General features: G+C 37.9%; 1 protein-coding gene across 2 annotated transcripts in view; it reads left to right on the top strand.

The window, feature by feature from the left end:
• The first annotated feature begins 815 nt into the window (after positions 1-815).
• Positions 816-11,620, top strand: part of ift172 (intraflagellar transport 172) — a 40,319-nt gene continuing 29,514 nt past the window's right edge. For both annotated transcript variants that reach the window (XM_084431466.1, XM_084431465.1), the window contains exons 1-18: positions 816-987; positions 1,264-1,407; positions 1,530-1,642; positions 1,795-1,834; positions 1,919-1,984; positions 2,077-2,156; positions 3,255-3,342; positions 3,464-3,678; positions 3,747-3,870; positions 4,800-4,895; positions 5,016-5,177; positions 5,589-5,642; positions 5,803-5,906; positions 6,463-6,548; positions 7,783-7,895; positions 7,983-8,150; positions 9,970-10,106; positions 10,192-10,299. In XM_084431466.1, coding sequence (XP_084287592.1) covers positions 949-987; positions 1,264-1,407; positions 1,530-1,642; positions 1,795-1,834; positions 1,919-1,984; positions 2,077-2,156; positions 3,255-3,342; positions 3,464-3,678; positions 3,747-3,870; positions 4,800-4,895; positions 5,016-5,177; positions 5,589-5,642; positions 5,803-5,906; positions 6,463-6,548; positions 7,783-7,895; positions 7,983-8,150; positions 9,970-10,106; positions 10,192-10,299 — 1,937 coding nt within the window. In that variant the 5' untranslated portion in view covers positions 816-948. The remainder of the gene's footprint in view (positions 988-1,263; positions 1,408-1,529; positions 1,643-1,794; positions 1,835-1,918; positions 1,985-2,076; positions 2,157-3,254; positions 3,343-3,463; positions 3,679-3,746; positions 3,871-4,799; positions 4,896-5,015; positions 5,178-5,588; positions 5,643-5,802; positions 5,907-6,462; positions 6,549-7,782; positions 7,896-7,982; positions 8,151-9,969; positions 10,107-10,191; positions 10,300-11,620) is intronic.

Raw genomic sequence — 11,620 nt, 5'->3', positions numbered from 1 at the left:
CGCATGCTTTGCATGTATGAGGCCCCGGGTTCAATCCCCGGCATCTCCAGTATTTTTTTTATCTCAATGTAAGGTTAGTAAAAGCTGACATCAAACAGTATTTAATTGATCCATATATTATTATTTTTATTTATTTTATTTTTTAAGAAGAACGGCTTTAAACGAGTCAAACATGTTTAATCTCATTCTACAGTTAAAAACAATGACATTAATTTAATTGTTAATTTAAGTAAGAATGAAGTTAAGAGTATTATCAAGAAGAGACTAAAGGAAAGGTGGCAAAAACAGTGGGATAAGGAGAAAAAAGGTCGGTGGTTCTATAGAATTCAAAGGAAAGTGGGAGAGATGAGAATTGCAGGGAAAAACAGGAGAGAAGAAATAGTAATATCAAGGATGAGATTTGGACACACAAGATTAAATAGTACACTTTTTAAAATGGGTAAACATGATACGGGAAGATGTGATTATTGTGGGCAAGAGGAAACAGTAGAACATGTTTTAATGCATTGTCAGAAATATGAGAATGAAAGAAGGTTGTTAATTCATAATTTAAAAAAAATAGAAATGCAATTTATACCAAAGTATATTCTTCAAAATAACTCGAGAAATGAGTGTTATATTTTTATTCTTCAGTTTCTTGAGGAATCTAATTTGTGGGAGAGAATTTAAAAAAAAAAAAAAAGAAGTCGTCTTGATCCACACTCCATACCAGTTGGTGGCGGAAATACACCATTTTGTTGTTTGTCAACCGCCAATAAAATTCAAGAAGAAGAAGAAGAAGAAGAATCTCATTCTACGTAATTACGTCATACGTTCTTTCCTTGGCGACGGTAACCAGGGAGAAAGCTGTACCAAAATGTCTTCAGCCTGACAACTATTACCCCAGAACATATCTATATCAAGAAATACGTCCTTATAACTGCACCGAGTCTTTTATAAATGTAAAGGATGCAGCTAAAGTACCTGAAGACTCTTCTAACACCTCAGGTAAAACATTTAACGTTACCACGTTATTTAGCGACGCTAGCTTACTAGCTCTCAGCAGTCCGCTATCTAACTTATAGGCATGAGAACGCTTCTTAGCTTAGCAACACTGCTTATGTGTCTTGCCTGATATCAAGTAAAGCATTAAGTTGTGCAAAGAAACAGTAATAGAAATCCGACCTATTCCGAATGTTAAACGAATATTATTTAAATCTGAGTGACTCCAAGACTCTGCTTTGAAAGTAGTGTTGTGTCTGTATTGTATTTTCTTTTCTGTAGGATGGAGCTGCTAAAGTCACCTGTATGGCTTGGGCTTCAAACAATGCAAAGTTTGCAGTGTGCACTATTGATAGAGTGGTTATATTGTATGATGAGCAGGGAGAGAAAAGAGACAGATTTACCACAAAGCCTGCAGACCCCAAAGTAAGTTATCAGCAACTTATTTAATTTAAATATTCAAAATGAATTTTGTATCCTGCCAGTGCCATACTTATGTTAGTACGTCAGGAAAACGTATTCATAAAGTCATGACAATTCTTTTGCAGTATGGAAAGAAAGCCTATGTGGTCAAGTCCATGGCATTTTCCCCTGATTCAACCAAGATAGCAGTTGCTCAAACAGACAACATCATATTTGTTTACAAAATTGGAGAGGAGTGGTAAGTAATCTCAGTATAATACTAATAATTAGTGCTAATATAATATACTAATAATATGTGTGTGTGTATATATATATATATATATATATATATATATATATATACATGCTTTATTGTATTATTTCTAATTTCTTATTATATTTCTGTCCCAGGGGAGATAAAAAGGTTATTTGCAACAAATTTATTCAAACAGTAAGTATTTGGATGATAAATAAAATACATCATTAGGCTGAAGTGCCATATATTGTGCGCATTAACTTGGTTGTTGTTCTATAGAGTGCTGTAACATGTCTGGTTTGGCCGTCAGAGCATGCAATAATATTTGGACTTGCAGAGGGGAAAGTAAGTGTGTGGCGCATTTCCTGTTTTACACCTTAAGCTGAATTTCCTATTTTGTGAGGATTCATTTTGTGAATGTTTAATGTCAAATTCAGGTTCGACAAGCCAATACAAAAACAAGCAAGTCCTCCACGATATACGGGACGGACTCTTATGTTGTCTCACTATCTACAAAGTATGTATGCTTATTTAAAATCCTGACCCTATGATGCTTGCTTCTTTTTCCAAGTACCCTTTTCCAGTTTGTTTAAAGTGTTATTTTACTAGTATTTATACACTGATGTGATGAGCCAAAACATTATGACCACCTGCTGACAAAACAGAGCAGACCCACAGAACCATGGATACTACACGACCTCTAAAGTTGTCCTGTGGTATCTGGCAAGTCCTGTGAGTTGGAGCTCAAGTTGATCGGACTTGTTGGTTCAGCACATCCTACAGATGCTCAATCAGATTGAGATCTTGGGAATATGGAGGGCAGGGCAACAACTTTAGGCTCTTCATCATCTTCCTCAACCATTCCTGAACAATGTGTGCAATGTGGCAGCAGGGTGCATTATCCTGCTGAAAGAAGCCACTGCTATCAGGGAACACCATTGGCATGAAGGCATGTACCTAGTTTGCAACGTTTAGGTAGGTGACAAGTGTCAAATTGACATCCACATGAATGGCCAGACCCAGTGTTTCCCAGCAGAACATTGCCCAGAGCATCACACTCCCTCGACCAGATGTCATCTTCCCACAGTGCATCCTGATGGCATCACTTCCCCAGGTAAACAGTGTACACGTTCTCAGCACTGCTGACCAGGAAAACCCCACAAGCCTTGCCATTTCAGAGATGCTCTGACCCATTCATCAGGCCATAACAATTTGACCCTTTGTCAAAGTCTCTCAGGTCATTACGCCTGCCCATTTCTCCTGTATCAAACATGTTGACTACGAGAACTGATTGTTCACTTACCATCTGATCAACCCAGACCTTGACATGTGACCGTGTTAGGAGATGATCAACATTTTTTGCTTCGCCTGTGTGTGGTCATAATGTTTTGCTTCATCAGTGTATACTATTATAGTATATACAAAATTTAATTAGCCTTTATATTTGTAAGTTTTAATTTTAATTTTAGTTTACGTTTTAGTAATTGGGTTGTGTTTTTTTATTTTTATTAGTTTTCTTTTTTTTAACAGTTCTATATATCGATTTCTTTTTATTTCAGTTTTAATCAATTTAGAATTTTAACAACACTGTATCTCGATTGATCCATTCTCGCAGTGTCTCAGGGAAGGGAATCCTCTCGGGTCATGCAGATGGAACGGTCGTTCGGTACTTCTTTGACGATGAAGGTTCTGGAGAATCTCAGGTAAAAAGTTTGCTTTATTGTATTGAAATGTATTTACAACATAGCCTAATATACAGATGTTAATTACAACATTATTATATGCAAGCGAATTAATGACTGATTTGTTCTGATTGTTTAAAAGGGGAAACTGTTGACTCATGCATGCCCACCATATGCCCTGGCATGGGGCACCAACAGCATAATTGTGGCTGGATGTGACAAGAAGATCGTGGCCTATGGGAGGGAGGGCCATGTGCTTCAGACATTTGACTACAGCCGAGATCACTCTGAAAAGGAATTCACAGTTGCAGCATCTAGCCCCAGTGGCCAGTCCATAGTTGTAGGAAGCTATGACAGGTGAGAGAACACATTAAATCGAAAACAAAAACATTCAGCCAATGTCTTGACATCTAATTTTTCTTTAGATTGCGAGTTTTCAATTGGAGTCCTCGAAAAGGTACCTGGGATGAAGGTTCTCCCAAAGAAATTCCAAACCTGTACACCATCACAGCTCTATCCTGGAAGAAAGACGGCTCTCGGCTTTCTGTGGTCAGTCTGGACGGCCAATTTCTTAAAGATTTCTCTAACCTCAATGTCTTTCAGAAAATCTTTAGGCCTTTTTACAACTGTTCATGCATCTTCTCTGATCGGATAGCTATTCACTCCTGAAAAGAACAGATGTAAATGCCCTTTCGAGACAGATTTAAATTCGATCACCACTTCAGGAGGCGGTTTGAGAGACATTCCAATCCAGACGAAACTAGACAAGTGTAAATGCATCTGGTTGTTGAAGCCACGTGTAAATTTGACTCCTCCTAAAATTGTAAAAAAAGCGCATGTGAGTGCATGTTATACCAGCTCCTGGTTGCCAAATATGACAGCGCTGTTGCAACACATCGCCACAGATATGGTCCACAAGTGACGGAACAGTTGAGCATCCTTCTTTAGCAAGCAGATGCGCAAACTGCCACAAATGAAATGTAACACCGTGAATGAAAGCTTAGCACAGAGTAATTTTTATTAAAAGTGGTGAGCGATAAACACTATATTCCCTCACCAGTGCTGACACATCTTTGGTGTTGAAATAAGCTGATGCTAAATAATCTTTTGCTTTCGATGATGTTTTTTACATTGAATTTGCATATAGCGTGGGAATTGTAGATCGGATTTATTTTCGTTTTGTGAACACACATTTGCAAGTGTAAACTAAACATTTTTAACAAATCGGATGGCTATCTGATCAGTAAAAATGCATTAAGTGAAAAGAGTAATTAGGCCCATTATTTATGTTTATATTTAAGCACTAATCCTGAAAATATCCCAAATCAGTTCTGCTCATAAGTTTGTCTGCACGATGTTTATAATTTGGTAAGACATAAGCAGGATCGCAAAACCATTGGGTCAAAGATGTTGCCACTCGGGACAACTGAGGGGCTGTGGAGGTGATGTGTTATTAAATGACCTTCTGTAAACTGCAGGGCACACTGTGTGGAGGTGTCGAGATGTTTGACTGCTGTCTCCGCAGGAGTATTTACAAGAACAAATTTGAGATGACATATGTAGGACTAAGTCAGGTGAGCATTACTTTTAGATATTTAAAGTGCACAGTTTCCGTTCATTTCAGTAGTGACTGTTGTTTTTAATCTTGTTTACATCCTACAAACTAAAGAACCTTGTTTCTTAAACCCTCCTAGGTGATTGTGAAGAATTTGTCCTCTGGCACACGAGTGGTGCTGAAGTCTCAGTATGGTTATGAGATAGATGAGGTGAAAGTCATGGGGAAGGATCGATTTCTTGTGGCTCACACCTCTGACACACTGCTGCTGGGAGACCTGTTGTCCAACAAACTAAGTGAGGTAGGATGTCTGGTTTGGACTTGTTTGATTAATTACGGGTGCTTTATTTCTGTTGTGTAGTTTTGTCAGAATGAAAATGCTTCTATTTAGATCAAACTGTCTGGATTAATCTATTTCTGGGCATTTTAATTTTATTTTAGCAGACTCAACAGCTTCTTTGGGTGAACAAAAGTTTAAAATGTCTAATTAAAAGTTCAAGGGCTTAATGGTTCACTGTGTTAATCCATGTTTAATTGAGTTTCCAAAGTGCTCTTATGGGAGTTGGAAGAAAGTTCAGTGTGACAAACAGGATAACGGTGAAGGGCCTTGGCTGTGGAGTCTGTCTGCTTCTTTCTGTGTAATGTAGTGGAAAGCAAAAGTTGGTGACAACAATGATGTACTTCATTAAATAACACCACTCTCCAATTTCAGGTGGCGTGGCAGGGCTCTGGGGGAAATGAAAAGTTTTTCTTTGAAAATGAAACGGTACAGTCTTTTTTTGGTGTTATTGTGTGTTATTAAGATGCTTCAGTTGTTTATGAGCATGGTACAAAGGAAAACAACTGGGTTTAATGAGTCATGCAGATCTAGATGATATAATTAAACTCACTGCTGGCTAATTGAAAATTGCTATATTTCCTGGTAGGTGTGCATGATTTTCAATGCTGGAGAGCTGGCACTGGTGGAATACGGAAGCAATGAAATCCTGGGATCTGTTCGAACAGAGTTTATGAACCCACACCTCATCAGGTCTGCCATTATAACACTTTGGAAAGCAAAAGCTATTGTTTAAAGGCAAAGTAAATTAAAAAGGATTGACTTTTTTTTACTACTTTTAGTTTTGTAATCCTTAATCAAAATAATGTAAAAACCTTATTTGCCTCTGCAATTGTATTTCCTATTAAAATATACATTATATAATTTTATGTATGATACAAGCCTCAACTTCCTGTTGTACCATTTAATGTATAACATAATTTTATAGCAAACAACATTTTTGAACAGATATCAGGCAAGGTTACATTGCCAACAAAAGTCATGTATAAAGCTGACCACTAGATGGAGGGATTTACCTTAGATTTCCCAGTTTTCCTCCTGTCATTCTGCTCTGAAACCCACTATTGCTGTTGATACATACAGCTGGCTCTTAGTGAGCAGACCTAGTCATCACAAATCAGCATTCATGTAAAAAGCCTGTCAGGTGCTGTCAGATTGCAGTGCTTGGTTCCTCTTGATGGAGCACTGACAGGTCCCTCAGCACCCACAGGAAGTGTTCAATCCATGGTTTGTGTGTTTGTGTTTGCAGCGTGCGTCTGAATGAGAGGAGGCAGAGGGGAGTGGAGAACAACAAAAAGTTGGCCTACCTGATTGACATCAAAACTATTGCCATTGGTAAGTTATTGCCCATTACTTCTGCCAGGGGTATGATCTCTTTATTATTTACTAAAATAAAAATGATCATTTTAGTAGCTGAAGGATAATAACACATTATCATTGAGGAGAATACGGTTAAATGACTTTTGAATGATTTAAGACTTAAGAACTCAGATGCAACTCAGATTTATTTATATAGTGCTTTTCAGGTGGTAATTAGGGATGACATCATTTTATTTAAGTTTTGACCAATCACGTAGTCTTCCTGCTCTTATTGCTCCCGACAGTTTCAGTGATTTAGACATTTAGCCCATTGAGTGAATTCAAAAATGCACACAAATATACGGAATTATAGTCGCATTAGCTCATAAAGGACAGTCTAAGTCTATTGTCATCGTCAGCTAAAAGAAATGATGTCATCGATGGTATTGATTACATAATCGTCTGTTTCCACTCTAAATGGGACGCCTATTCCACATGACCCGTTATTTGATTCTACAGAAACGATCATTTATGGGACAATAGGAAGGTGTGTTGATGCTGAGTCAGTTCGGACGGTACCTTTCAATTAGACGGTTACCCTGCTGTGTCATCGTCACAGCCCTCTCATTCACCGGCTACCGCCAGACATCTGCCACGGCTCTGACCACTTCCTGTGCTAATTAAGTCCTGGCATGCTCCCTCTGTCCTGCTTGCCTTGTTTCTTCTTCAGGTGGTGAAAATGAGAAACAACTTTCATCCAATTTATTTTCCTCTGACAGACAGCGGAGTGCTTTTTCCCCTCACTGATCCATGTGCTTAAAACCTGTTCAGAAAGTGCAAATTGGAAAGTGTTTTTCCTCTCTTTTCTCCCCTCTCCGCCCCCCTTCATAAGTGATGCTTCCCATCAGAATGGTTATTTGTGAACAAAGAGCCAGAAATGCAGGGAAGCGTCACACAACGTGATTTATGAAAGACTCATTGATTTGTTTTTGTTAGGGCATGGATGTACGGGGTCTGTATGAAAGGCAATGCCTCCGTTTTTGCAGCATGTCTTTGTGTATTTGTATATGGTGACATTCATGGCAGTAAATGCATCTCAAAATTTTATAATTCTGCTTATTACAGGGTTTTTTTGTCTAAAAGCCTCTTATTTTTTTAAAGTTTTAACTGTAATTATTCATTTCTGACCTTGGATCAACAGAAAAGAATCTGCATCTGGTATTTGGTGCATTCATCTCCCATGATCCTTCTCTTTTCCTGTTTTTCTCAGTGGACCTGGTGGGTGGGTATAATCTGGGCACTATAAGCCACGACTCCAAGATAGACTGGCTGGAGCTGAATGAAACGGGGCGTAAACTGCTTTTTAGGGACAAGAAATTAAGGGTAAGTGGGGAACATTATTATTTTAGCTCTAATATTGCTAATAAAATCAGAACGATGTGTCACTTCTGTCTCTTTTTCCCTGGTTAGCTCCACCTGTATGACATCGAGAGAAGCATGAAGAGCACCATGTTGAGTTTCTGTCCTTACGTTCAGTGGGTACCGGCTAGTGATGTAGTTGTGGCACAGAACAGAGGAAACCTGTGTGTTTGGTACACCATCGACAGCCCAGAGAGGGTCACAATGTTTCCCCTCAAGGTGAGCTGAAGCTACAGATCACTCAGAGTGAATAGTGATTTTATTTGCACTCTGTTTATGTTAAGCACCTGATTAACTAAAGGAACTATTCAAATCAGCAACAACGCAAACAACTCACAGAATTGCTCCACCATTGCAATTCAGACACAAATTGGATGTTTAAATTTCGTGTGCTTTTTTTTAAAGAAGTCCATGTTCACCCAGACACATGCACACATTGGCCCTCATTTATCAAAAGTGCGTACACCAAATTTCCAGCGTACACCTGGCGTACACCCAAAACCACGGTGACTTTGAGATTTATCAATATGGACGTTGGCGTACGGCACGCTCAAATCCTACGCCAGCTCAGGAGGTGGTGTACGCACGTTTTGAGTGCGGGAATGCGCGGAAAAACAATTCCCAACACCACAAAACGCACTGACAAACTAAAAGATATGATATATTATGACCCACTGTAAAAAAAACAACAAGAAGTAATTATAAACTTCAGTGTTTATTTTTGTGCAACATGGACTTCAATGTTTAATTTGTGTGACTTTACCAAAGCATTTGAATTGTAGGCATATGTATTCCTTAAGTTGTGAGCCTGTGCGCTTTACCTGACGTTTCAAGCCTAGTTTATATTTTCGCCTGGCTCCGCAGCGCGAGTCTCCGCAGACTGCGCGCGCACCTCCCCAAACGGACGAGGCGTTTATACTCGACGCGCTCGCCATTGTACTATTCTTTGAAACGATGGTTAGGCCAGGGTTAGGCCCGGCAGATGTGCACGGACTGGGTTTAGTAATGAAAGGCTTTCAATGACCAAAAAAATAATTCAGACTGACAAAATAATAAAAATGACATTCTTCTTCTTTTAAATAATAATAATAATAATAATAATACAAATAATAATAATAACGACATTCATCTTCTAAATAACAATAAGCGTCATTAATAATAAAAATCTAGAAATCAATTTTGTTTCTTTCCACTTCCCTTGTTTCGCTTTCTCTTTCTCAAAGAAGTTTCTCTTCTTTGCCGTCTTCCGTGTGTCCATGGCGTAAAATGAGGGCGTGGGGGAAGCGGAGACTTGAATATATAGGGGCGTGTTATTCTAATGACGATCGTTTTCAGCCGCGGCATTTATCAAGGGCAGGTATTGCGTACACCTGGATTTCAAAGGTACGCACAGCTTCATAAATCAGGCGATGAGAGGAGTGTAAGCATAATCTTACGCCAATATATACGCTCGTTTCTACGCAAGAATGATAAATGAGGGCCATTGTGCAATATTATTACAATTTAAAATAACCGTTTTCTATCGTAATATATTGAAAGAATTTCTGCATCATTACTCCAGTATTCTGTGTCACACGTTCCTTCAGAAATCATTCTAATATGCTGATTTGGTGCTCAAGATACATTCTTATTATCATTGTTGAAAACAGTTGCGCTCATTATTTTTGTGGAAACATTGACTTTTTCAGGATTCTTTAATAAATAGAAAGTTCAAAAGAACATGATTTATTTGTGTAACATTACTAATGTTTTTACTGTCACGTTTATTCACTTCTAACTGAATAAAAAGTATTAATTTCTTTAAAAAAATCTTACTGACCCGAATGGTGCAATGGTTGTGTAACATTGTTTTGTTTTTTATACCATTTTATCATTATTTGATTCATTATTTCAGCCATAATTAGTAGTAGTAAAATAATAAAGTGGTATAATGAACTGCAGTTGAATAAGACTGAAATATTGAATTCACTCCTCATTGTCTTAGTTTCTTGTTTGAGTCGACTGTGAGTTTAATCATGTGACTTTGTTTTGGTGACAGGGTGACATTGTAGACCTGGAGAGATCCAATGGCAAAACTGAAGTCATTGTGACTGAAGGGGTTAACTCTGTGTCCTACACTCTAGATGAGGGGCTGATTGAATTTGGCACAGCCATTGATGATGGTGACTATTACAGGTAAAAACAAAACACCATAGCCACCTGCAATAAAACATGAACTTGACCTCAATTCATAGCTGGACTTGTATTTGTGTGCGCACAGAGCAACCGCATTCCTGGAGACCCTGGAGATGTCGGCAGAGACAGAAGCCATGTGGAAGACTTTGAGTAAACTCTCCCTAGAGGCACGACAGCTCCACATCGCTGAGAGGTTAGACAAGCAAGACAGTCCACCCACCTCTATGACTCAGCTACTGCTGCGATGACTTCAGCATAGCTGTCCGAATCATGTGTCTAACCTTGACAACTAGGAAACAGTGACAGAATTAATAAATATTGTAGTTTGTTTGAATTCCAGCCCTTGTACTGGCAGTACAGAAATACCATTCACATGATTATGTAAACACAAAACTTCTTTCTTAACAATTCTCTTGTTCTATTTATAGCATTGCTGCATTTATTTTTGCACCCTTGAATTTTTTATTTTTATTTGCTCTTAAAATGCAGCATTTAATTGGCACTACAGAAGAACTAAATTAAATATAAACACACTGAATCAACAAAGTAGAGATTTATTATTAAGGCGAGACACGGCAGGCAAAAACATTGTGTTTTTTTTACTGGTCAATTTTTAGATTTTTGGATATTTGTCTTCAATAACATGTCTTCTTTCAGACTTGTGGTGAAAAAAAGTCCGAAATACACATTTAGGTCTTTCTTTTACTACACTTTGTCTGTTTGCATCTGTAGATTTCTCATAAATTCAACAAAAGTTGGCGTTCTTAATCAACATGCTGCTCCGTGATCACTGTCTGCACACTGTCATCACATGCACCATTAGGAAGCTCTCTCTCTCCTGTACAATGCTGTCGGATCCAAATATGGTCATTTCCTTTTTATCAGCAACCAATCGTGAGAGTAAAAGGGCTGAATGCGCAATCTCATTGGCTGATGATAAATCTTTAAAGCCCGTTTTCTCAAAATGACTTTTCTCTCATACTCCCAAGTCCGAAATCTCCACTTCAGTAGCATCTATATACACCAAACTTTTATTAGATATATATACACCATATTTAATTAGATATTGCCTAATTTGCATATTAATTTTTTTTTTTTCTCATCTTAATGTAGGTAATCAACTGGGAAAGTTTCATGGTGATATCTGCTAGTTAAAAATATTACCCTATTCACCTGTAGTGTCTCGCCTTAAAGGGGTCATATTATGAATATATAATTTTACTTGATCATTTGAAATGATAGTATTTACTGCAGCCACACTGTACTTAAAATATCCTGCCCGATAAGTTAAAAATATATATTTTATTGAAACTAACCTTTAAGAATGTATTGTTTAGAACTATCTTGTATATGTCAACAACGTGTCACAAGGTAATTCAGACTTTATTTTGGGAGTGTTAAACCATATTTCACTTGGGACAAAAAAAAAAGGCTGTTGAATTCCACGGTTCAGAGAAGAGGTGGTCATGTTTTTGGTGTAAATTATAAATGGATCTCAGGAATAAAATAATAAT

Source organism: Rutilus rutilus, assembly GCF_951802725.1.
Source record: "Rutilus rutilus genome assembly, chromosome: 15".
NCBI classification, from domain to species: Eukaryota; Metazoa; Chordata; class Actinopteri; order Cypriniformes; family Leuciscidae; genus Rutilus; species Rutilus rutilus.
This window is presented reverse-complemented; position numbering and strand designations above follow the sequence as displayed.